Below are 23,099 nucleotides of genomic sequence, written 5' to 3'. Positions count from 1 at the left end.
GGCAGCTGAGGTCCTCTGCCAGCTGTGACACTCTCCTGGTAGCACCGAGATGGGGGGGTTGGAAAAGTATCATCACTAAGTTCCTAGAGAATGCAGATCACACATTCAACAGAGAAGTGAGGGAAATGAGTAGCCTCTTTTTTGAACTCAGTCCTGGAATATGCACGCCCAAAATTATTTGTGTTTGTGTTTTAATTTATCAAGAATTCCAAGTCGAATTCTGTTCCAATTATCCTGGCAACTGTGGGATTGATGCTGGTCACAGTCGTAGCAGGAGTGCTCATTGTGAAGAAATACGTCTGTGGGGGAAGGTAAGGAACACGGAAGTTAATCAAACCAGAAAGTCAGCCAAGGGCAGGTGGTTTGGCAAAAGTTGGAGTGATGTTCCTGAAGCATCAGGCCGAAGTCTTCTCTTATGTTTTCCATATGCCAACTATGGGCAGTGCTTCCATTATGTGTGACTCATTCTGTGAGTGTATAAAACTCAGAAAATCCAAGGCCTATTAAAAAACGTATCCTTCCTCACCGCGTGAGGGTTAACGGCGGCTTCTACACACAGGTTCCTGGTGCATCGATACTCTGTGCTCCAGCAGCATGCAGAGGCCAATGGTGTGGATGGTGTGGATGCTTTGGACACAGCCTCCCACACTAATAAAAGTGGTTATCATGATGACTCAGATGAGGTGAGACTATTTCTTCTTGAAGGGTGGTCCAGAAATTTTAAAAAGAGTGATTCTATTCTTACTCATGATTAAGATTTGATTGAAGCAAAGGATGGTATAAGCTAGAAGCAGCAACTTAATGACTGTAAGACTTGGCCGGTCTGGAAACTAAGTAATGGCTTCCAAAAATAAGGACTTTTTGGTCTGTAAATAATATGGGGTATGTCTTTCTTTTCAGGACCTCCTGGAATAGCTCCTCAAACAAGCTGGGACCGAGCATGGATGATGGAACTGCAGTACCTCTTACACTCCCTGTGGCTCCGACTTGGGGAAATAAATTTCCCATTGCGAGGGACCCAGCTCTGTTTCTGCTGCTTCCATCAAAGCCAAAAGGACCTACACTAAAGAAATGGGTGGGGGGGACCTAAACACTCTTATAATTGGCTCTGAGAAGAGAGGGAAATTTTTTAATTCTTTAACTTTTCAAGTTCTGTCTTTTTGCAAGGTACGGGCCCTTTTGGTTTTGGTTTTGTATTTTAAGGGAAATGAAATGGAATTGAAGGGAACTTTTCACTAACCCCACTCTTGCATGTTTTGCATGGCGCCTGCCCAGGTCACCTGCCAGCTTCAGCATCAGCTTGATGCTGTCCGTGAGCTCTGCTGCCGACTCGGAGCAGCTGCAGAGATGAGCACGGAGGCCGTGATGACTGGCACCGCCTGGGCAGCCTTTCGCCATCTGGGGACAGCCCTGCTCCAGCACCACTGCACACCAGCGCCTCACACAGATCCCTGCTTTTTGTTGTGTTTTGTTTTGTTTTTTTTCAGGGACATAGACCACAATGATTTCTCTTTTTCCTTGTTTAATTAGGCAATACCCTTCTTAATTGCCCTTTGGCAACTAACTTAACCATGTGCTTCCAAAACACTAAATCAGGAAAACTTAAAGGGCAATATTTTTAACTTGGGGCAGGAAGAAGGGAGCAGCAGAGAATTGACTAGATTTAACACCTATTAAAGGAGAAATTCTTACTTCTGCCGAGATCTTTCAAGCCATGCTTTGTGTGTGTGCCAGTGGACTTGCTCAAGGACAGGGTTCAGGCTTGCCCGGGCGGAGTGCCCAGGCCGATGGAGCAGCCGGTGGCGGGCACGGTGCAGCCCCTGAGGACTGCACGTCACAGTCTTCCACGTCCCCCTCTGCCTATTGCGCCGGCTCCGCGGTGAATCGTTAGAATGGCTGCTTACTTGCTTCCTCCTAGGTTGCTGTTGTACATGGAGCCTTGGCGAGATAGGTTTTCCGATTTATAGGCTCTTTTTTTAAAAATTGGCGTTTTACCAGGCTCTCCTCCTCACCCCTTCTCCCCAGCTTTGCCAAGTAGTTTGTTGGCATGAAACTTTTGGCTGAACCAACTGAAAATACACTTCTAGTGTAGATGATGTTTTGTGTGATACATCAAGTTCATATTTTGAATGTTAAAAAGTTTTCCATTTGACATTTTAAAAATGAAATAAATTAGAGAATGTAGCGAGGTGGATTTTTGGGTGGCCATATAGTAATGGAAAGCTGCAATAATTCGTTTTAATACAGCTCGACTATTTGATATACAGGAACATAGCAGTACATTTTCAATCTTAGCATACCTGCTGTGGTGGTCACAGTTTCTGCCAGAAATTATGATTGGGACATTCTTTGGTAACTGCCATTTTGCTGCTAGTTCATTTTATGGCTAGAAAGTCAGTAAAAAGTAAATGTGCCAAATTAACTTTTGTCAGAATGTGTGAGCAGATGGCTCAGTTCTCTCCTCACCAGAATGGATTAACAGCAGCAGGGAAAGAGGGGGAGGGAGTGGATGAAGAATTTTAGAGACTTTGAAACTGCAGTAAAATTAAGTGAGTCAGGGAGTTTCAGTTGGAAAATAAGATTAGGGCAGTTTTTGTGAAGAGCGTTTATATTTGTTAGAACCAGAGAGCACTAGTCTTTTAGGAAAAGCTCATTCATTTTGCAAGGTTTTTAAATTAAAAATAGTTCCAAAGCTATACCAGCTCACAAATGATAACGTATCAGCCTTTGTCCTGGGCAGAAAAAACCTGCTCACATGCCACGCCTTTTCTCCCCACATACACCCATGGGGTGGACGTGCCATCCGTGGTGATTCTCTTGCTGGCTCTAAGATGTAGGAAAGCTAGTATTCTTCTCTAACCATGTAAGATTAGGGCTCTTTGCCTATAATGATACCTGGGATTTCTGTGGAACTTGGCAGTTTTCACAGTACTTTTTCACTTGCATTATGTCACTTGAACCTCACAAATTTTCCCAAGATTAAAAAAAAAAAAGAAAAGGTAGGGGTTGCGATCCCCATTAGAGGTGGAACTAAGGTACAAAACGGAGCCAGTTGTCAGGGTCCTTGCGTGGCTCGAGCAGTGTCGGTGGCTGTCCTCGGATGTCACATGCATTTTGGCGCGCGCCACTGCCGGCCACCTGGGGCAGGGCTGCTGGCTTGTACAGGACCTGCTGTTCTGTCGGACAGGGATCATGGTGTTTCTTTTAGAGCACGACTGAGCGCTTTTCTGCCACCTTGGTAAACAAATTTTATTCTCCTATTTTTCATAGCTGAAAACAAAAGTAATGGTAGTTTTGAATTTGTGTTTAGAAACCGCCCCTCACCTCGTTGAAGGTCACTGTTCAAGAGTGCAGGGCTGGAATCCGCACTGAGGAGTCACCCATCCCCGTTCTCCGTGCTTTCCCATCCCTAGCCAGCTAGCTAGCTCAGTTGGTTTAAGGACTGCTAACAGGTCCAGTCTGTTAGCTTTCTGCATCAGCCTGCTCACTCACAAGTGTGTGCCCTCTGCCAGAGAGTAAAACAGCCTAAATCCATGATAGCGTCTAAGAAAAAAAGATTTCTGGTTTGTCCTACTGATGTTAGGTTAGGAGCTTTATCTTTGGAAATGAAGTAAAGCGTAGTATCGTACAAAGTCTCAGGTGTGATGAAAGCAGAAGAGATTATTTCAGCAATAAAATTTAGCATCGTAAGCTAGATTGGACATATCAGACCGTCCAAAGTGATCTGAGCTCTGAAATCCAGGTGGAGATGCCTTGGACTTAAAGGGGCTTTTGGTTTTTAGTGAGACCAGAGACCAGGGGCACGTACACCCAGACTGTTCATCGAATGGGAACACAGCTCAGAGGAGCAGAAGTGTTTGGAGGGTTGTGGTGGTTCTAGGCTGGGCTCAGGAGACTCGGTAGGTTAGCTGTAACTGAAGCTTAGAATTTGCCAGCTGCCTCTGAATAGGCTTTCTAGTGTGTCTCTCTCTCACTCTTAGGTTCGCCTCTGGGCCTCTGCATGCCCAAGCTTGCCTTTCATCCCTGACAGATAAGTAATGTGCTGGCCACCACTGGCTCTCCCATGGCCTTCATCATGGTGCCAGGATAGAGAGAGGAGTTCAGGGCCACCCACTTCTGCCCCAGGTGGCAGGACTAGCCCGGCTTCAGTCATTTCTTTATTTTCCAGGCATATGACCCAGATAGAGAGATTGTCTCTTTCCTTTGAAGAGAGCTCTAAAGAGCCCTGCCCCCATATGCAAGGGCCTAGGGCTCACCCTGCTTCTTGTTGGTACCTCCCCCTTGCCCCGTGTGAAGCCTGGATACTTGGAACTGCTAAAATAGGAAGAGATTCAGCTTTTCAACTTTGCCATTACCTTCCCTGAACCAGGAAAATAAACATGGACTTACCCGTCCTTTGAACAAAAACCAAAGTTTAAGATTTGCCACGTGGTAGGGTGATAGGGAGGGCCAGACTCTCAGCACCTGCACTCAGCAGGTGCCTGACTTCCTGTCCCGTCTGCTGTGAATTGCCCAGCTCAGGCAGCCCTGGGAGCAGAGTCCTAGCAGACCCCAGGCCTCGCCTGATGGAGGATAAGTGAAATGGCAGGAACATTTTGAGATTTCTTGGTTACTTTGCATTATAACAATAAGAATTAGAACATTAATGTGAAATTGGCTTCAACAACTTGCTGTACACATCTTTTCCACACCAGTACATTCTTAAGCATCCTTGTTTATAAAGAATAACATAAACTAATCTGTACCTTTCTATATATATGTGTGTACATATATACATGTATAAACTGTATAGTGTACATGTTAATGATTTATTGAAATGTCCCAAATCTTTAATGCAGTTCTCATCATCTGCATGCCCACAGTTTGTGATCGGGTGACTTGAATGTTCCCTGATGATTCTGCCCACCTCCTGTGTTTGGTTGTCTAGGGAGGAGGGTTTTGATGGTATCCTCCTTATCTTCGTGCACAGAAATGCTCAGGGTCCCCATGTGCCTGCTGTCCAACCCTCTCTTGTCTCTTGTTCCCTATCTGAGCATGTGGTCCCTCCCTGTTCTATAACTTCTCTACCCTCTCCCCAAGCTGTGGGACAGCTGCCTTCCTACTAAAGTGTAAAGCAGTATTAAGATCATTACTGCATGTGCGCTAAAAACCCAAGTTTTCTGTCCCCTTGGGACAGAAAATTGCATGTGAGGTGGGATAATCAAGTTTCAATGAGCCATGTCAGTTACACCACAAAGCCAGATCCCAGAATAAAATTCCACAAAATGGAAATAAAACTCAAATTTCTTTAGCATTCTGTAAATAAATCTGGACATGTTTAACTTTGTACTGGTAATTTTCTGTATATTTGCAATATTTGGGTTAGAAATAAAACAGACCGGACTTTGTTACCTGATCTACCAAAATGACTAGGCTACAGTTTGTTAACATGAAAGCTTTTCCAGTTTTCTAGCCTCAAAAATCAAACTCCAGCAACCAGAGAATAAGTCAAATTAAAGAGGCAGGACTATGTGTTCATAATACAAAAGGTATTAGATACTTTATGGGGAAAACTACTCACTTTTTTCTTACTTAGGCTCACAAACGTCTACCTCCCATGGATATTTGTAAAACCAGCTTTCTTGTTACTCCTTGAAAGTCTAGGTGACCCATCCCACATACCTTCTTGGTTTCGATTGCTGCAGTCTTCCTTCTGGACAAAGCAACATATCATTACTCTCTTCAATTATACGTTCTTGTAGCAGGTTTGACAAATGACAACACTGAGAAGTTTAACTTAAGTATCTTTCCACTTGCCCCTCTTACGTTTCTCTTGCTGCTCTTACTCATAGTCCTTCCTGATTCGTTTCATTTAAGGATGTTTGAAGAGTTGCAACTTTCCTCTCTTCCAAAGTATTTGTCGTAGGAGAGGTTCCTGCCACCCCGGCCCCGAGGCTTTAGCTAAGCCTGACGACTGCTTCTCAGCTGGCCATCCTGGAAGGTATTTCCATTGAATGCTGCTGTCATGGCCTGAAGATGACAAGGCAAAGACCTCATTCTTGAGGAGCCCATGGTCTGGTGGGAGGGTCCTCCCCCAGGAGATAATCTAAGATGGTTTTCGGGAATTCTATCTAGCATAGTGTTCTAAGACTTTCCGCAACAGAATCAGTAGGTTGCCTTTTAAAATGCAGATCCCACCAGACCTATTAAATTAGCCTTTCCAATGGACAAGACCTTAGGAATCTGCAATTTTTTATTTGATTCTTTCATACCTTCATTGTAACGAAGAGCTAAGATCGAGAGCCTGGGCCAATTTCATCAAAGCATAGGTTAAATGGGGTATAAGAGGGGGCCTTCAGAGTTCCCTGGCGTGGGGACTGTTTGGACACCTAAGGGCCTTGGCTGGGTCAGACAAGAGAAATAGGTCAGAGAGGTCTTTACACAAGTGCTGACATGACACAGTGCAGCCTCTTACCAACCCATCCTAGCTCCTGAACAGCTTCCTGGGCCTGAGGTGTGTCTACTGCTTATCCTGGTCCTCAGCCCCTGTACAGGTTGCAAAGATGAGTTCTGGGTCTCTGTCCCACACAGGCTCCCGGGATCCTATTGACTGTCCCCAGGTTGAGGGCTAAAGAGGAATAATGAGCAAGGAGCTCATTCATTCAACCCCACTCATTTGTTTCCATAAAAAAATAAAGGCGTGATGGGGATGGAAGGGGGTATGCGGGAACTCTACTTTCCACTCAGCTTTGCTGTGAACGTAAAACAGCTCTTAAAAAGTCATGTGTGTGTGTGTGTGTGTGTGTGTGTGTGTGTGTGTGTGTGTGTGTATTCACAGAGGGGATGCCAGCTTCTGGAGATGAGAAAGTGACAGTATGATGGGAAACCAGATCATTTGGATGGAGTGTACAGAACACACAGAATGATGGCAGTTTGGTGAGCCTAGAAATCATACAGGATCTTTAGTGTGTAACTAACACCTACTGTGCTCTGGCCACTTTCATATACTTCTGATGTTTTATCCTCAGCACAGTCGTAGGTAGCATCATCATCCCTTGTTTCATAGACCAGGGACCTGAGGTTCAGATTACTCTGATTTCCCCACGGTCACCTAGCAAATGTGTGAGTAGTAGAGCCCAGAGTCACACTCAAGCCCTCTGACCTTATGCCCCTGGCTCTCCTCCCTCCACCACCTTCCACTTCATCTGTACTTCTCTCCTAGGCAAGAGAGCTCTGAAAGGGGCAAGTGCTAGCTCGACCTAAAAATAACTTACATCTATCGAGCGCTTAGTCGGCTACACTCTGCTAGGCACTTTGCACAGATTACCTCTTTGAATCCTCACAACAACCCTATGGCTGTTGTCATCTCCATTTTACAGATGAGGAAACAGACCTGAGAGAGACTGTGATGTGTTACAAGTCACACAGCCAGTTGGTGATGGAGTCAAAAGTGAACCAGGGTTCCAGCTCCCTCCGCTGCCACTGAGGGAGTGGAGAGGATGGGGCCACCCCCACAGGGTCCAGATGACAAGGCTTTACAACTCAGTGAGTGTGGGAGCGGAGAGGGAGAGACCGGTTAAAGGTGTGCCGGTGAATCAACTAATCCTGGGGCCCCTTCCTTTGGACCTGGACACCCTTGGATGAGCTCGAGGTCAGGAGCCGAGATATCACCCAATCCTCCCAACAGAAGCTAGAGGGATGGTCTGGGCGGGGAGGGGTTGTTTGAAGCCCAAGTGTCCCCTCCCTCCCTGGGGCTGTGTGAGAGGTGTTGTCTCTTTCCCAAGATAACAGGGCCACCCTGCCCTCCTGCTGTGGCTATTCTGGGCCGCAGTCTGATCCCGCCTCTTCCCCTAGCCCCTGCTTCAGCCCTGCTGGGAGTAGCTCAGTGGGAAAAAGCCAGCCCAGTTACATAACCCTGTGGCTGGGACCCCAGGGAGGCCAGACCAGAGAGCAGGTGCTCACCCCCTCCCTCACCACCAACAGTGAAAATCTTCCTCTGGAGCCCAGCCTCGGGGTGGCCCAGCATGGAGGCAGCCACAGCTCCGGAGGTGGCCCCGGGATCTACACTGAAGGTGAAGGAAGCCAGCCCAGCCGACGCTGACCTACCCCAGGCCTCACCTCAGCGGGGGGCCGGCAGCCCCACTCCCCAGCTCCTGCCCCCCATAGAAGGTGACCCATGGGGATGGGGAGAGGGGAGGTCGACCTGTGGGAGTTGGGAGGATATCCTACCGCCTGACTGCACCTCTGCAGTTCTGCAGAGCTAAACAGCTTCATGGGATTGGTACTCGGGGTAGAGGAGCATCCTTTGGAGCCCCCACCCCCTTCTTCGGTGGATTCTTGCTTGCTGTTCAAGTGTCTCTGCTGGGTTTTTGCTTTTTACCTGAGAAGTCAGTGAATGGAGTTGTGGTACTTTACAGTGACTAACAGTGATAGGTTTATATTATTACCTTTTAAAAATGTCTTGTCACAGGGACTAGGAGGACCTGATATACTAAGGCCAGTCAGAAAGGGAATGAGGGATGAGAAGAAGGAAATGAAAAGCTTCTAGCCACTGAGAGGCTAAGTGGTGAACAGTATGTGACACTCTGTGTCACCCTCGGCAGTGCCATGGGTCCGGGACCAACCCCAAAACCCCCACCCCAGGAAATACCAGCCTCTCCAAGTCTGAGCTCCATGGAAGCAGAGCCCCTTGGGGAGAAGCATTTGGCTTCTCCTCTGTGGTCCCTGTGAGCCTCTGAGTAAAGAGACATTTTCAAGCTTGGAGGTGGTGGGTGTCCCTTCCAGCCCCAGGTTTCCCTGCCAGCAGCCTTGCCACCCACCCCAAAAACTGCCCCTGGCTGGGGCCTCCATAGCTAACAGCTCTGGGACATTCACCTGGGGTGTCTCCCACTGCACCTGGCCCAGCCAACGGAGGTGGAAGGCAGGAGCCCAGCTTTTCCCTTCTCCCAACTGGTAATTGGCGCTGCATGAAACATTTAAAACAGTTCCCTGCACAAAGTCCCTTTGACTTCTGGTCCCTTGACCTCTTCAATGCAGAAGTTGCAAAGACCACAAACAAGGCACCAAGGAATCCCAGGGTCAGGAGACACAGAAGGAGAAGACAAGATCTAGATTCAATTCCCAGTGCTGCTCCAGCAGCTCCGTGACCTTGGCCAAGCCCAGTTTCAATTTCCTCTCTGTAAAATGGTGACTAACAATATCTACCTGGTAGGGTACTTGAAAGGATTGTTGAGATAATCCAAAGTGCCTTGGAAGAGGCCAAACCAAGATGTGAATAGATAATAAAATATTTCCAAGTCAGGGGTGAAGACTGAGTTCTACCTGCAAATAGAGTTCTGCAGGGTATGCTGGTTGCCTCTTACCATCCTGATGGAAGATGTTAAGTTTTCAGAAGCTGTCTGAATGTCAAGGGCAGAGAGCTGGCTGAGTTTGCCCCACTGAACAGTAAGTAAAGGGAGCAGAAGTTATTGGGAACATATTAGGCTGGGATGATCTTGAGGCAGAAAAGCAGTTTCTTTCCCTAACGGTCCAGGGAATAAAACATAAGTCACAGGCAGAGAGAGAATGAAAACCGGGGTGACTCCCTGACTGCTGGTCTCCACGAAACCCTGGGGGAGGGCACTCACCTCTCCCACACTCCTCCCTCTGGTCACAGGGTGAGTGCTGTGGACAGTCGGCTCCTGACAGCCCCTGGCGGGGCCCACAAGTGCAGCCTGAAGAGCCCTGTTCTCGTGCATGGTGGCTCTGCACTGCAGGCTCAGGGGCACCAGCATTTAGAGGCTCAACCCAGCGGCATCCCAGAGGTCGCTGGCAGTGAGGACCCCTTGTGACACTCTGCATAGTGTATTCGCACCTGTTATCCAGTTGGAAAAAGAAGACATGGATTCGAACCCTAGCTCTATCCTGTGACTATAGGCAAGGCAATTCACCCCTCTGGGCTTCCATTTTTTCATCTGTAAATTGAGGGGTTGAACTAAATCAGGGTTCTTAACCTTTTAATAGATTCAGACCCCTAGGAAAATCTGATGAAATCTGTGGACTCTTGCCCCAAGGAAAATACTCAACAAAATTCAGGGAGTTCACAGAATCACTGAAGCCCATTCAGAGGTCTTCAGGGTGCCATGGCACAGGCCCCCAAGCCAGCGCCCCCAAGCGAGCACCAAGGACTTTTCCTTCCTTGTAACTCTTCCTCTTCCTTAGAGGGAGCTCTATGGGACCTAGAGAGGCCCTGCAGTGAGCAGGTAAGCAGATGTGAAATAGAGCAAGCATCAGAAGCAGAAATTAATTTGCAGTGTCAAAATAAACTGCAACTGGCCAACACTATCTGAGCTGTTAGTCAAGAAAGCCCATTCCACGGCTAAATAAGCAGAAGTAGGTGGCCAGCACTGGGAAACCATCCTCTGTCACCCTCAGCACTACTCAGAGGCACAGTGTCCCAGAGGCAATGCTGGGCAGGGGCCAGAGGAGAGCTTCTGCCATAGTGAGAGGCTGGGGGACAGGCTGCCCCCTGACACCAAGAAGACGAGACCCCGAGACCCAGAGGGAGAGCCCGTCTCTACTGATTCAGCACAATTGCTCCGCCTGACCATGTGTCCTCTTTCAGTCTGGACTATTCTGTCTCCTAAGCTTGCAATGCTGAGTCCCATGCCTGGAAATAACCTTCCTCCCTCCCTCCTTCCCTTCCTATCTTCCTTCTTCCTTCTACAAATAGTTATTTTGTGCCTATTATGTGCCAAGCACTGATACAAAAATGAACAAAATAGGCACAAACAACTTCCCTCTTGGAGATTACATTCTAGTGTAAAAAGATAATAAATAAATAAGCAAATAAAATATATAAAATACCAGATAGTGATAATGCTGAAAAGCAAAGCAGAGAAAGAAAGTGTTAGGGGGTGGCAAGCATGTTCGTTGATTTAAACAGGATATTCAGTGAAGGTCTTGTTAATAAGGTGATTTGAGCAGCAACTTAGAGGAGATGAGAGAGCAATGCATGCAGGTATTTGGGGGGAAGGTTTTCCATGTACTGACAATAGTAAGTGCAAAGGCCCTGAGGCAGGAGTGTGCCTTATGGATTGGGGCCACTGTGACTAGCAGAATGAGGGAGAGAATAGCAGGTTTGGTGTCAAAGAGGTAGCAGAGCCATTGTGAACACTGGTTCAACTCTGAGACCAATGGGTAGCCAGTACAGAGTCTTAGGTGAGAACTGACATGATTAGGTATAGGTTTTAAGACTTTTCTGACTGTTTAGTTAAAAATAGGCTATAGGCAGGCCTTAGACACTAGCAAGACTGTCAACTCAGAATAAGGATGCAGGAGAAAGTATGGAAGTTTTAGAAGAGGAGGGTGTGCAACAGTCCCCCAGGAAAACAGGAAATTGAATGAACTAGAATGGCCAAGGTCAATTTGGAAGTAGCGGCCATCAATTTAAAGTCAGCATAGTTTTGTGTTTTTCCCCAGTTATGTTTGGCTGTGAGGATGCAGGCTCTGAGTGGGTGGAAAGTATTTAGCTGGGGTTGGGTACTGCTAGGTGGATGCAATGAAATAGAAAAGGATTAAAGGATTTGAGTGGGTATGCAAGGGAGTGAGTATAATGACGACCATGGAATCTAAGTTGGGTGGGGAAAAAAGTGTTAAGATGAGAGAGGGTGATAGAGAGTGAACGAGTGGGAGGATAATGGATCAGAAGTCTCAGTGCGCTGAAGGGTCGCTGCTGGAGGAGCACTAGAAGGGGCAAGCTGGAGGGATAGAGACCATCTGTCAGGGCAAGCTAGCTGGTGAAACAAACAGGCCTCAGAGTCTAAGGCTCAAATACAACAAATGTTTATTTCCTACTAGCAACACCGAAAGCAAGTGTTCCTACTCAGTGGCTAGTTCTCTGCACTAACCGAGGGCTCCGGGTCTCCTCCATCTCGTGGCTCCGCCATGCGTTCGGGCCCCATGACCATCTGCATACAGCTAGCAGAGGGGAAACCGAGAACTCACTTATTAAAACCCGTGGCTCAGAAGTCTCTCACTGGCAAGAACTAGTCTCATCGTCACAGAGCAAGGGGGACAGCCCCTCCTCAGAGAGGACTATACTACAGAAGAGGCTATGGGTAGACATTTCTGTGGGCAGTTAGACATCTCTGTCATGGAGGTGGTGCTGAGAGAGTGGGATGCTTGAAACTCAGATTCTAGAGGGGCTGCAGTTATTGGTGTAGAGAATGACTAGAGGAACCATGGGCTGAGGCAGGGGAGGACAAAAGTCACTAGAGGACTGGGGGGCAAGGATGTGAGAGGCCCTGCAGGGACAGGAAGGATGGGTGTTGAGATCGCCAGGAATCATGACTGGAGCAGTGCTGGGTGAGTGACACAGAGCTAGGGCCAAAGTCAGCAGCATGAGGGGGAGACTGCCACAAGGGGAGGGGAGATGGGGTCTTCTCCTCAGAGACCTGTTGCTTAGTTCTGTCCTTTTATTTTTTGTTTTTTGACCTTAGTTTCATGGTCTTCAAGGAGGTGACACTCTTGTCTTTCAAAAGGTGCTTTTGAAGTCACCACACTTCTGTCCATCACACTCCTCCAGACAGGTTTCTGATAAGGTCAAGGCCACACCCTATGTGTCCACTGATGTTTCTAAGTGAAGAAATGCTGGTACTTTTTGGATCCCTGGAAATTCCTTGTTGTTTTTCTTGAAAGCTATAGCTCACTTTGCCTTTGCCCTCTTTTAGTAACCACTCACCCACACAGGCCTGTGCACGTGTGTGCGTGCACACACACGTACTTGCATTTTTACACACTCTCACATACATGCACGCACACACACACTCTTTGAAGGTGTCTGTCTTGTTCACTCTCCCGGCCATAATTAATAACATCAATCTGAACTACCCAGTTCTTGGGGAATCTCTGGAGGAAAGTCTTCAGCCATGTGAAACCAAGTTATGAGGGGATATGAACAATTATTTCCCATGAGCGGAGAATAAGGAAATGGGTATAAAGTTCAGCAGAATGAAATCAGGGTAGAATTAGGAGGGATTTTCTAATCAAGAGGAGCTGAGGTCTCTGAGCTTTAAGTAGTCTCCTTCTCCACTAATTTTTAAGAAAGAATTAGACAGGTCTCTGTCTGAGAGAAATTCAGTGCTGAGAGCAGCACAGCTCAGAAGCCAATGGCTCTCAAAAGACTTTCTGAAATGCCTTTTCCCTAAGACTCTGTGAAGGAGAAGACCAAGCGGCAGCTGCCGCAGACTTGGTCTTAGAAAACCGAGGTTCTGCTTTAGGGCTCCAGTCTGGTTCACATCCCTCCTGGCATCTGAGGAGGAGAAAGACCTTGGGCGCCAGGGAAAGCCATGCTTCTCCAAGGTCAGTACAATTAACGCCTCACTTGACAGCGGATGTGTGGAAAGAGATGCCCCACGTGAGCCCTCCTATTATCATTCTTAGCAAAGGGTCAGATGGCTCTTGTTTGCTGGGCAGACCGAAGGCCTGGCTTGAGCTGGGCGAGAGCTTGCTGCCACCCAGGCACCTGGAGCTGTCACACACTCTTCTGCCACCTCCTGCACTTTGTCAGCGGCTTTGGCCTCAAGCTCATCCCACTGGGGGCTGGGAGACTGCTGAGAGCGGAATCCTCGCCTACTGATCCTCAGAGTTGGAGCATTCTAGTAATTAAGTTTGTCCCCTATCGATTCATCTTCTTGTCCAGGAACCCCACTTATATGCAAAGAACTGGCCCAGGAGCCCTCCAGGGAGGAAGAGACCACCATCCTAGCTGTCAGCTTTCTCCTCTGTCTCTCTGTCCCTGCTGGGATCCCCTCTGGATCTCAGGGCCAGCCTAATTCCCCCATGTTAGCTTACGTTCCAAATAAACTTATTTCTTCAGTTTTTCTCCTTAGTTCAGGTGAAACAATGCTAACCTTTTCCAAGGTGTTTTTCTGAGAAGCATTAAGTGGGAACACACATCAGCATGCACCTACCTGTAGAAGCCCACTTCCTACCTGAGGTCTAACCAGAGCAGCACTCATTTGGCACATCCTCCAGGCGGGACAGCCTGGCTTCCTTTCCTCACCTCAACCTTTTCAATCCTTGAGTGTGTCCCCCTGCCTTCCCTTCTTTGCCTCTTCCCTCCAGGGGTAAGATCACTGCCAGAGCCCTGACTCCAGTGCCCAGTTCCCAGATGGACACTGGAGGGCAGGTAAGTGGACAGATACACCGTCAAGCTCAGAGAATGGTCCTGCAGACACACTTTCGAGATGGAGAGGCAGGAATCCTGGTGCCAGCACAGCTTCACAACCGGCCAGGAGATCTGCAACAAATCTGTCTCTCTCTCCCAGCCCTTTCCTTTCAGTCTTCTTGTTCTGGGTGCTCAGCAAGGTCCTTCATAACTCAGATGTTCTGGAGGCAGAGCAGGGGACAGCAGGGCTGGCTTCTCTCCAGGCCTCTCTCCGGCAAGCTTGAAGGGTCATTTCCCCACCCAGCAGCGGGGGAACCAAGCCCAAGATGAGGTTTCAACCCTCCTTTTCAATTGCCACCCTCTTTTTTCAGAAAACCCTTAAGTCACATCCGCCTGTTCTCAACACCTTGGTCACTTGCCAAGATGGCCACAGGAGAGGAACACATCACACAACACTTCTTCTGTTCTTCATGCCCCGCCTCCTCCCAAACCGTCAAAGTCGGACAGAGGGACGCCAGGCAGGGTCGTTCAGCCGCCTGGGCTCCGTGCTGAGTCTTTGCTGAGCCACTCAGGCAGGACGGCGCTCAGGGCATAGCGGGGCCCCGGGTCACTCAGTGCCTGTCTTGGTCAGGGCAGGGGTGAGGCGCAGTCTAAGACAGCACAACCCAGGTTAAAACATAAGCCACATAGGAAAAAGGAAACTAGGTAAATATAATGGATAGCATGCGCTGAATATTTGTGCTTATATTCATTTTACAAAGGCCAGCTGATGTGAAGATGGTAATGGAGGCAAACTACGGGTGTGATCTAAATAATGGTTTACAAATTGAGGTGTAGGAAGAACTTCTTAGAATCTTCATTTATTCTATTTTAAATTTCATCTTTTAAAATTCTGCATTATGTAATATACATTTTAAACAGTTTAATTTGTAAGTAAACATACGTATATTGGGGTGAATGTTCAGAAATGTACTTACAGGGAAATATATATTATCAAAAAGTCTGGAATCTGCTATCAAGCCATTGTGCTGTTTGTCATGGTTGTGGACTGGGGTGGAGTTCTTCCAACTGCTGGGAATGAATTGTGGAGAGGCGCCAGGGAGTCGGTGGGATCGAAGTTCTGTCACACTCCACGTAAGACAGCAGCAGCAGGGGACTGTCTTTGCCTGAGACAGGAGGAGACAGGACCCCCAGAGGGCCAGAAAGTGGAGTAGGTCTCAGCCAGGCCTCCAAGGGACCCCAGGCGGGATGTTTGCATGTCCTCAGCCGAGACCGCCCGAGGTATCCCAAGAGGAAATTACATCTGGTCATTTTCCAAACGTTACACTCAGCACTTTCCTGAGCATCTCCTATCTTCATCCTGGGAGCCAATAAAACATAATCTAATCTCTCCTCTCACTGGAACACGCCTGGAAGATCAAGGGGAAGTGAGAAGTGGACCTAATCTTTCCCAGATTCTAATCGTACAAAGTGATCCTCCACAAACTGGAAGACACTATGCAGGCCCCTGAACAGGGCGGCTCCACAGAGGAAGGGACCCAGATGCCAGCTCCCTCTGCAGTGACACCAGTTCTGTCCTTGTGGGTCCAGGGTGTTGCCTCTACCTGCAGAATGTAAAGCTTTCTCCTCGGGGTCTGGCACCAAACTGGGGAGTGGGGCTGACACTTGGAGGTCAGGATTAACATTGAAAATGGCCTTGATTAAAGGAGTGTTGTTGAGGACAAATGTAGAAAAGGGGTGGAAAGACAAAACACACAGACTGGACTGGCCTGTGCACAAACAGGAAAAAGAAATCGCAGTCAGTGAAAAGTCAGTGGATGAGAGTTACAAAGTAGGAGAAGCAGGCGTCAGGCTTGCACTTCAGTGTTCTTTCTGCCACCACTTTAACACTCTCTAGAGGAGCCTTCAGCCAGTTGCTCATCCCTAAATCCCAGCGAGACAGTGGGAGCAATCTTCCCGTCCCCTGAGAGAGGGCTTAGTTTGCTGTTGCCGGGGTCACCGGCCCAGGGAGCATGGCTGGATGCAGCACCCACTTCCTCTGAGCGCTTCTCTTCCCCCTACAGGAGGCTCACCATCCCCTGCTCTCTCTTTCCATCACTCAGAGCACCCCAAGATCTGGTTCCCCAGGGCCCTGAGGCAGACCTACATCCGGAAGGCTGGAGACACTGTGAACCTACTAATCCCATTCCAGGTGATGATGCCACACTCCATGCTGAGTCCACGGGTGGGACCAGGCCAGGGTTTTGATTTGGAAATAGAAACCAAGAGTCCTGCTAGCAGTAGGACAGTCATCCTGGCCTTGAATGGAAAGGGCATGTCACCAGAAGTTTGAGGCCAAACGGCCCTTCCATCAGCTCTCCCGGGGGGGGGGGGGGTTGGGTTGGGTCAGGTCTGGTCATGGGTCAGGTCATGCCCCATGTGATGACATGAGGCTAACCCGCGACCTTCGGTCAGCAGAGGTCTGGGAGCTCTCAGTTTCGAGGGCTCTCGGGAGTTTGGGCAGCTATTGTTAGTCCCAGCTTCCCTGGGTGTCCATGACCCAGACTCTCAGAGAGTGGGAGACTCAAAGCCATCCCCCTTTCCCATGGTCCTGAGGCTGTTCCTGAGAGATGGGAGTCCCCTGGGACAGTCCACCAACCTCTCACTCAAGGAATTTGCAGCTGCGAATCAAGTCACCATGTGGACCTGATGGATCTGACCCCTCCCGCAACCAAGAGGGGCAAGAGGCCTCTGGGGGCCATTCACAGCCTTCTTTCCATTTCTCAGGGTAAACCCAAACCTCGAGCCATCTGGACACATGATGGCTGCGCCTTGGACACCAGTCGTGTGAGTGTGCGGAATGGGGACCATGACTCCATCCTCTTCATCCGAGAGGCCCAGCGTGCTGACTCGGGTCGCTACCAGCTCAGTGTGCAGCTGGGCAGGCTGGAGGCCACTGCCACCATTGACATCCTGGTGATCGGTACAGTCAGGGGAATGGGATGAGATGGTTCTCAGGGGCTCCCTCTCCAGCCTGAAGAGGAGCCAGCACATAGAGCTGGGAAAATGGGGCTGTGGGATGCAGTGGTGGGTGAAGGGTGGGGTGGCTGAGCAGAAGAGGAGGGACCCTCCTGGAGTGATGTCCTCAAGTCTGCTGTCATTCTTGGCCCTTTCAGAGAGGCCGGGCCCTCCTCAGAGTATCAAGCTGGTGGACGTCTGGGGCTCCAGCGCTGCCCTGGAGTGGACACCACCCCAAGACACGGGCAACGCGGCACTCCTAGGATACACGGTGCAGAAGGCTGACACCAAATCTGGGGTGAGGCCCAGCTGGGAGGAAGGGGAGGACGGACAGCACATTCTGTAATGGGGTTCTGGTATCTGCACTGGGTGGGCTGAGGTGGAGTGAATTCACAAAACTAGGGTGTCATTCAAGGCATCTTCTCGGGACCCCACAGCTGTGGTTCACGGTGCAGGAGCGCTGTCACCGCACTAGCTGCACAGTCTCCAACCTCATCGTCGGCAACTCCTATGCTTTTCGAGTCTTTGCTGAGAACCAGTGTGGGCTCAGTGAGACAGCCCCTATCACTGCCGACCTGGCCCACATCCAGAAAGCAGGTAAGACACTGTGACTCGGAGCCAGGAAGAGTTAAGGGTGCAGAGTTGAAGAGGGGTGGGGTGCTCAGGCACTACGGCAAGGCCCTTCTTGGTCCCCTCAGCTACTGTTTACAAGACCAAGAGGTTTGCTCAGCGAGATTTCTCTGAAGCCCCGAAGTTCACCCAGCCTCTGGCAGACTGCACTACAGTCATTGGCTACAACACCCAGCTCTTCTGCTGCGTCCGTGCCTCCCCCAAGGTGAGCGGGGAGGTCTGTGGGTGGCTGTGCTGTGCTGCTTTCTGCTCCTGCTCTAACCTTCGCTGTGTCCAAGGAGATTCTAACCAAAACATTTGTTCCTGTCCCCATCATCTGCCTCTTCCACAGCAAGTTTCATCAGAACACTCAGGGCACTGGAGTCCAAGACAGGATGATGTGGAGAATATTTCCAGTTTTCCTTGAAGTGTTTGTGCCTTGTATATGGAGATGTCACTTTCTGACCTGCTGGCAATTGGGCATGAGCTTCAAAACTGTTTCTCTGGCAGGGGTGATGGAGTCCTGTTGGTTTCTCCTTACTCACCCCCCATGCCTCATCTGATCAGGGTGGCTGTGCACATGCTAGCTGCCTGGAGTTAAGCCTTTGGCCACAACCCAATTTACAATCTATTATTTTATTATGTTTACAATCTAGGCTCTGTACTCCACACATGGCATAAAACACCATGAACACCTTCACCAAGTACCTGTTGTGTATTAGTCTTGGGCCAGACCACAGGGAGCTAACATCTCAGAAAGGGTATTAATAAGCCCACTCTATAATCTACTTTCTAACCAGAGGGGACAGGAGTGACTCCTGAGCCAAGAGTGGGGATAGACTATCAGTGATTCAACAATGTATATATGAAAAAGAGGAGGTTCTGACACCCAGTGCTTCTGTTCCATGAAGGGTCTGCTTGAGCAGGATGGAACAGAAGAAACACCCTTTTTCTAGTCAGGAATACTTGATGAACAAGGCAAGGTCTCTTTTCAACCAAGAGAAGGAGCTTGGGAGGCTGCTAAGATACCAGCAGGGAAACCCCTTCGCAAACGTCAGGGACAGGGAGCTTTCCAGAAGGCTGTTATCTCTCCCAGATCCCTGTACCATCTGTTCTTAAATCACCCTACTCCTACTGTTCCCCTGGCCAGTGTGTCCCCAAGCCTTGAAGGCAAAGAGTCCCAGAGACTGAGCACAGAAAGAACAATTGGTTCTTACCACCCCTTGCTGCCCCCTCACCTTATCTTCCAGCCGAAGATCATCTGGCTGAAGAACAAGATGGATATTCAAGGCAACCCCAAGTACAGAGCCCTCACCCACCTGGGAATCTGCTCCCTAGAAATCCACAAGCCTGGTCCCTTTGACGGGGGCATCTACACGTGCAAGGCAGTTAATCCCCTGGGGGAGGCGTCCGTGGACTGTCGGGTAGATGTGAAAGGTAAGGGCAGAATTCACACTTTAGGGTGCATCACCTCCTCCCTCCATAGATGGAGAAGTGGAGAGCAGAGACACAAGCCTATAGGGAGGAGGGCTCGGCTCGCTTCCCCCTTCAGGCCTTCTCATCACTGTCATCATCAGGATGTATTTGAGGAGCTGTTTTTATTATCCACTATCTCATTTTTCACCATCATAATTCTGTAATATAGGAAGAATTGCTTTCTGTTCTTCAAAGGAGAAACCTGAAGCACAGAGAGGTGATCAGTCAGTTTACTGGAGATTTCCAGTGTTGGTTAATTGAGGAGCTGGTACTACGATGAAAATAGGCCAAGTCTGCTGGACCTCACCCGGATCGTTTTTCTTTAAACTATACAATCTTCTGACTCAGTCCAGGAAGGCTATAGCTCTTTTTTGGGCTTTAAAGCAAACTAGAGGACTTCCTGTCTCTGATTTGTTAAGAGGGACTATTGCATATCCTCTCTACCTCTTTTAAAGTATTCATTCATTTATCCATTCTTGTCACCTTGCTAGGATCTCCATCATTGCATTTAGCATATTATTTTATAGGTATCTATTTAGTGATCTGTTTTCCCATAAACTGTGAGAATTTCAAGGGCAGAGACCGTCTTTTTCGCCTTTGTCCCCCAGTGTAGAGCCCAATTTCGGACACACAGTGGGCATTCTCTAAGTATGTGTAGTATGAATCAGGAATGAATGGCCATTACAAGTCCTATTCTTCCCTATGCACAGACTAATTAGCACCATGGACTCCTGAAAAACCTGGAAGTATATCCCTTCTCAATGCTCCAAAAGAAGGTTTCCCAGAGATTTCTGAGATGTTAACAGTGAAAAATGTCTAAATTCTTGCAGCTCCTAACTGAGGCACCATAAGAGGACATGGGCAATTCTGAGGAAGGTAAGGAAAGAGGGACAAGGGGTATGAATGGAGTATTTCATGTTTAGGGCTAGTGTTGTTGAATCTGGGACAGATAATCTATTCCTGAGCCTTTCAATCATACACTCACTGGTGACCACTTTTCTTTCCATCACTTTTGTTGGTAAGCTAATACTAGCATCCCTGTGGAGGGAATTTACCAAAAATGAGGTCTAATTTTGTCACATTCTCTGTCTATCTGTACTCCTCAAATTGATGGTCGGAATTAAATCTAATGGCCCTCTGAAAAGTGGTAGTATCTACCTAACTGTAAGGGGGTTTGTGGGAGGCAGGTGGGTAGGTGCTATAAGAAAAGGTGTCAAGGGAACAATCAGGAGTGGAGGATGGCTGACAGTCACCCCTATTGCATGGTGACAGCATGGAAAAGGAGGGAGGAAGATGCTCCTGTCAATTAAGTGTTTCTACTTCAGTATCTTAAGCATGGTGAAAAACAGATTAGTTTGATTGCTTTTACTTTGAAGTTTCTGGATTCCTTTCCTTTCCAAGGGAAGAAAACCACCGCTATCATTATATGTCAATAATAATCGAACATGTGGGTATGTGGTCTGAAGCAGCACATTATTGGCAAAGGGCCTTTCAGATCATCATTTAGCATTTGATAACTCCTTCAGATTCTAAATCATTCACAGTAGAAATGTTGTGTACAAACTGGTGAGTGATGTGAAAAGGAAGCTCATGATAGAATTGGAGAGAACTGGTTCCAATGTCTCCTCTGACTTGCAGCTTCCGGTTGATAAAAACCAAGAATGAATTCCATCCCAGAAAACATTTACTTAAGCCTCTCACTGATACAGAGCAAATGAAAACCCTAAGGGATGCATTAAAAGTACAGGCTTCTCAGGAGAGCTCTCCCTGCCAGTTGGCTTGCAAAGCCAGTTCTCTCGCCATCTCTCCATTCCCTCTCTGTGTTAAGGTTAATGTTAATGTCATGTTGTTTTGGTGTTAGCTTTGTTAGTGTTAGTTGCCCTTTTATGTCTCTCCCAGCCAGTGCCAGCCACTAAGCCAGGTAAATTCAGAGCACAGGACCAAGGGACCGTGAAAGGGGGTTGGCTCTGCCTCCTGGATGTGCTCTGGCTGTTTGCTGTTATGGTCACAACATCCCCTCTCTTTTCTGTGCCTCCAGGAAGCCTGACTGTGGTGATACTGTGTTCTTAAGGAGCTCCAGCACAGTGTCTGGTTTGCACTAATCTAAATAAAGGTACGATTCCTCAGTGCATAAGTGTCCATCTGTTTGAGCCTTTCCATATGGAAAACCATTGAGAAAGCTGGAATTCTTTAGCCAGATCGTATGGAATCTGCAGACCCCCAGACTCCCCTTTCTCTTCCCATATCCACCTTCTCTTTCACAGAGGTTTCTAACACTGTCCTTTTCTCTGGACAGTCTATGACAACTCTATACAGTACCAGGTGCTCAAAGCGATGCTCAAGATGACTTGTTCTCTTCTTCTCTGTGCTTTCCAGTATAAGTTGTAAAACAGAATGCACATCTATCACACAGACACAGACAGCAGGACATAAATGTACATATAACTAATTAAAGGCAGAGCACTAAGATGTGAGGGCTGGGAGATACTGAAGAAACTGGAGCAGAGTCTCATTAAACCCTGAGGAAAGAATAAAGGGGAGGTGCTCTTGCTTACACTTTTCATTCTTCTAACAAACAAGATATTGAAGGTATCCTGTGATGGAGTTTGCAAAAGATAGTGACAATTCCTCCCATCCCATTATGGGCATGGTATTCTTCTTCCCAACAAGAATTGGAGCCCGTTTCTCCTCCCCTTGAATCTGGGCTGACCATGTGAACTGCTTTGACCACAAGAATATAATGGAGGTTATGCTATGGCAGTTCTGGGGCTAAATCTTAAGATGTCTTGTAGTTTCTACTTTTGCTTTGGGAAGTCAGCTCCCCTGTACAGAATCTGAGGATAGATTACTAAATTATGGGAGGCTGCCTGGAGGACAACCAAGCATCCCAGCTGGCAGCCAGCACCACAACCCTAGACATGTGTGGCCACCTTGGACCCCTCAGCCCTAGTGAAGCTCAATCTACTCCTCGTGTAGAGACAGGTTATTCTTGCACAGCCCTGTCCAAATGGTAAGATCATGAGATGAATATTCGCTGTTGCTTCAAGCCACTAAATATTGCGTGGTTTGTTACACAGTAATACATAACTGAAACAGCTTTCTAGGCATCACTGAACATCAGGCTTTTAATCTTCGTTTTACAAATGAGTAAGTTCAAGCTTGTAAACTGTTCCAAGTCATGTAGCTGGAGAGCTGAAGTTCTAGGATTTGAACCAGGTCTGTTTAACGTCAAGCTTTCCCTACTTCCTCCCATCTCTTCTACCCAGTGACTCCACTGCATGGGTCTGGATTGGAATTATGGGTTTAAGAAAGAAAAGATTTCTAGGTGGTAGTAAATATTAGGAGAGGTTTTGAGGAGGAAGGGGATATGTTTGGCTGAGTGTGAAGAGCTTTTCTTTTCAGACCAAAGGTCTATTTTCAGTTGACGCCAAGCATCTATCTATTCCAGCTTTTCTCAACCAGAGTTCTATGAGAATTATGAGAATCCCAATGCACCCAGCATTCATTGTATGTCACAAATCAACTTCTTCCTATGCACCTAGAATGTTACTAGTTGCATAGCATCCTTGGAAAAATTGAGAAAATAGTCACACAAATCATTTGTAGGGTCTAATGCACTTGTGGAATCCCTGCTGAAAATGTTGAGAGGGAGGTTGGGGGCTGGGGGCAGAGTCCAGAGCCAGCCAGTCATGTACACAATGACTAAGAGGCCTCCCTCCAGCTGAAACAGGGCATAGGTCAGGAAGGAGTGAAATACTCCCAGTTATGCTGTCCCAAGGATCAGTCAGACTCTGGTCTCAAGCCACAGTCCCATGCCTCAGCTGTTTGTTGAAGTGCTCAAGGGCCATCTCTTAAAGTTCTTATATTCTCAGCCTTCATGGTGAATGAG

At 48.0% G+C, this 23,099-nt stretch overlaps 2 protein-coding genes across 11 annotated transcripts in view; both read left to right on the top strand.

Moving 5' to 3' along the window:
- Positions 1–5,326, top strand: part of SORT1 (sortilin 1) — a 60,265-nt gene extending 54,939 nt beyond the window's left edge. For all 6 annotated transcript variants that reach the window (XM_074370100.1, XM_074370099.1, XM_074370102.1 and 3 more), the window contains 3 exons: positions 205–311; positions 560–683; positions 901–5,326. In XM_074370100.1, the coding sequence (XP_074226201.1) occupies positions 205–311; positions 560–683; positions 901–915 (246 nt within the window). In that variant the 3' untranslated portion in view covers positions 916–5,326. The remainder of the gene's footprint in view (positions 1–204; positions 312–559; positions 684–900) is intronic.
- Positions 5,327–5,535: 209 nt separating this feature from the next.
- On the top strand, positions 5,536–21,323 carry MYBPHL (myosin binding protein H like). 5 transcript variants are annotated; one of them, XM_074370108.1, is made up of 11 exons: positions 5,536–5,980; positions 7,359–7,524; positions 7,963–8,148; positions 16,192–16,319; positions 16,895–17,090; positions 17,284–17,423; positions 17,563–17,722; positions 17,824–17,960; positions 18,985–19,171; positions 20,041–20,086; positions 21,249–21,323. In XM_074370108.1, the coding sequence occupies exons 2-10, from the start codon at positions 7,479–7,481 to the stop codon at positions 20,049–20,051; spliced, it is 1,191 nt and encodes a 396-aa protein (XP_074226209.1). In that variant the 5' UTR covers positions 5,536–5,980; positions 7,359–7,478; the 3' UTR covers positions 20,052–20,086; positions 21,249–21,323. The 5 variants fall into 5 exon arrangements, with proteins under 5 accessions (XP_074226209.1, XP_074226210.1, XP_074226212.1 ...); XM_074370109.1 differs by having other exon boundaries at positions 5,536–6,915; XM_074370111.1 differs by having other exon boundaries at positions 5,536–7,524; positions 16,231–16,319.
- The last annotated feature ends 1,776 nt before the right edge of the window (positions 21,324–23,099 follow it).

The sequence above is a fragment of the Camelus bactrianus genome, chromosome 9 (genome assembly GCF_048773025.1).
Source record: "Camelus bactrianus isolate YW-2024 breed Bactrian camel chromosome 9, ASM4877302v1, whole genome shotgun sequence".
Classification (NCBI taxonomy): Eukaryota; Metazoa; Chordata; class Mammalia; order Artiodactyla; family Camelidae; genus Camelus; species Camelus bactrianus.
This window is presented reverse-complemented; position numbering and strand designations above follow the sequence as displayed.

What these genes read in the sequence shown, in the direction of transcription:
- MYBPHL (XM_074370108.1), top strand. Translation starts at nt 7,479, where the DNA reads ATGGGGCCACCCCCACAGGGTCCAGATGACAAGGCTTTACAACTCA. An exon ending in TGACAAGGCTTTACAACTCA is followed by an intron (nt 7,525 to 7,962) that starts GTGAGTGTGGGA and finishes CACCACCAACAG; the next exon opens with TGAAAATCTTCCTCTGGAGC. An exon ending in CATTGACATCCTGGTGATCG is followed by an intron (nt 17,091 to 17,283) that starts GTACAGTCAGGG and finishes TGGCCCTTTCAG; the next exon opens with AGAGGCCGGGCCCTCCTCAG.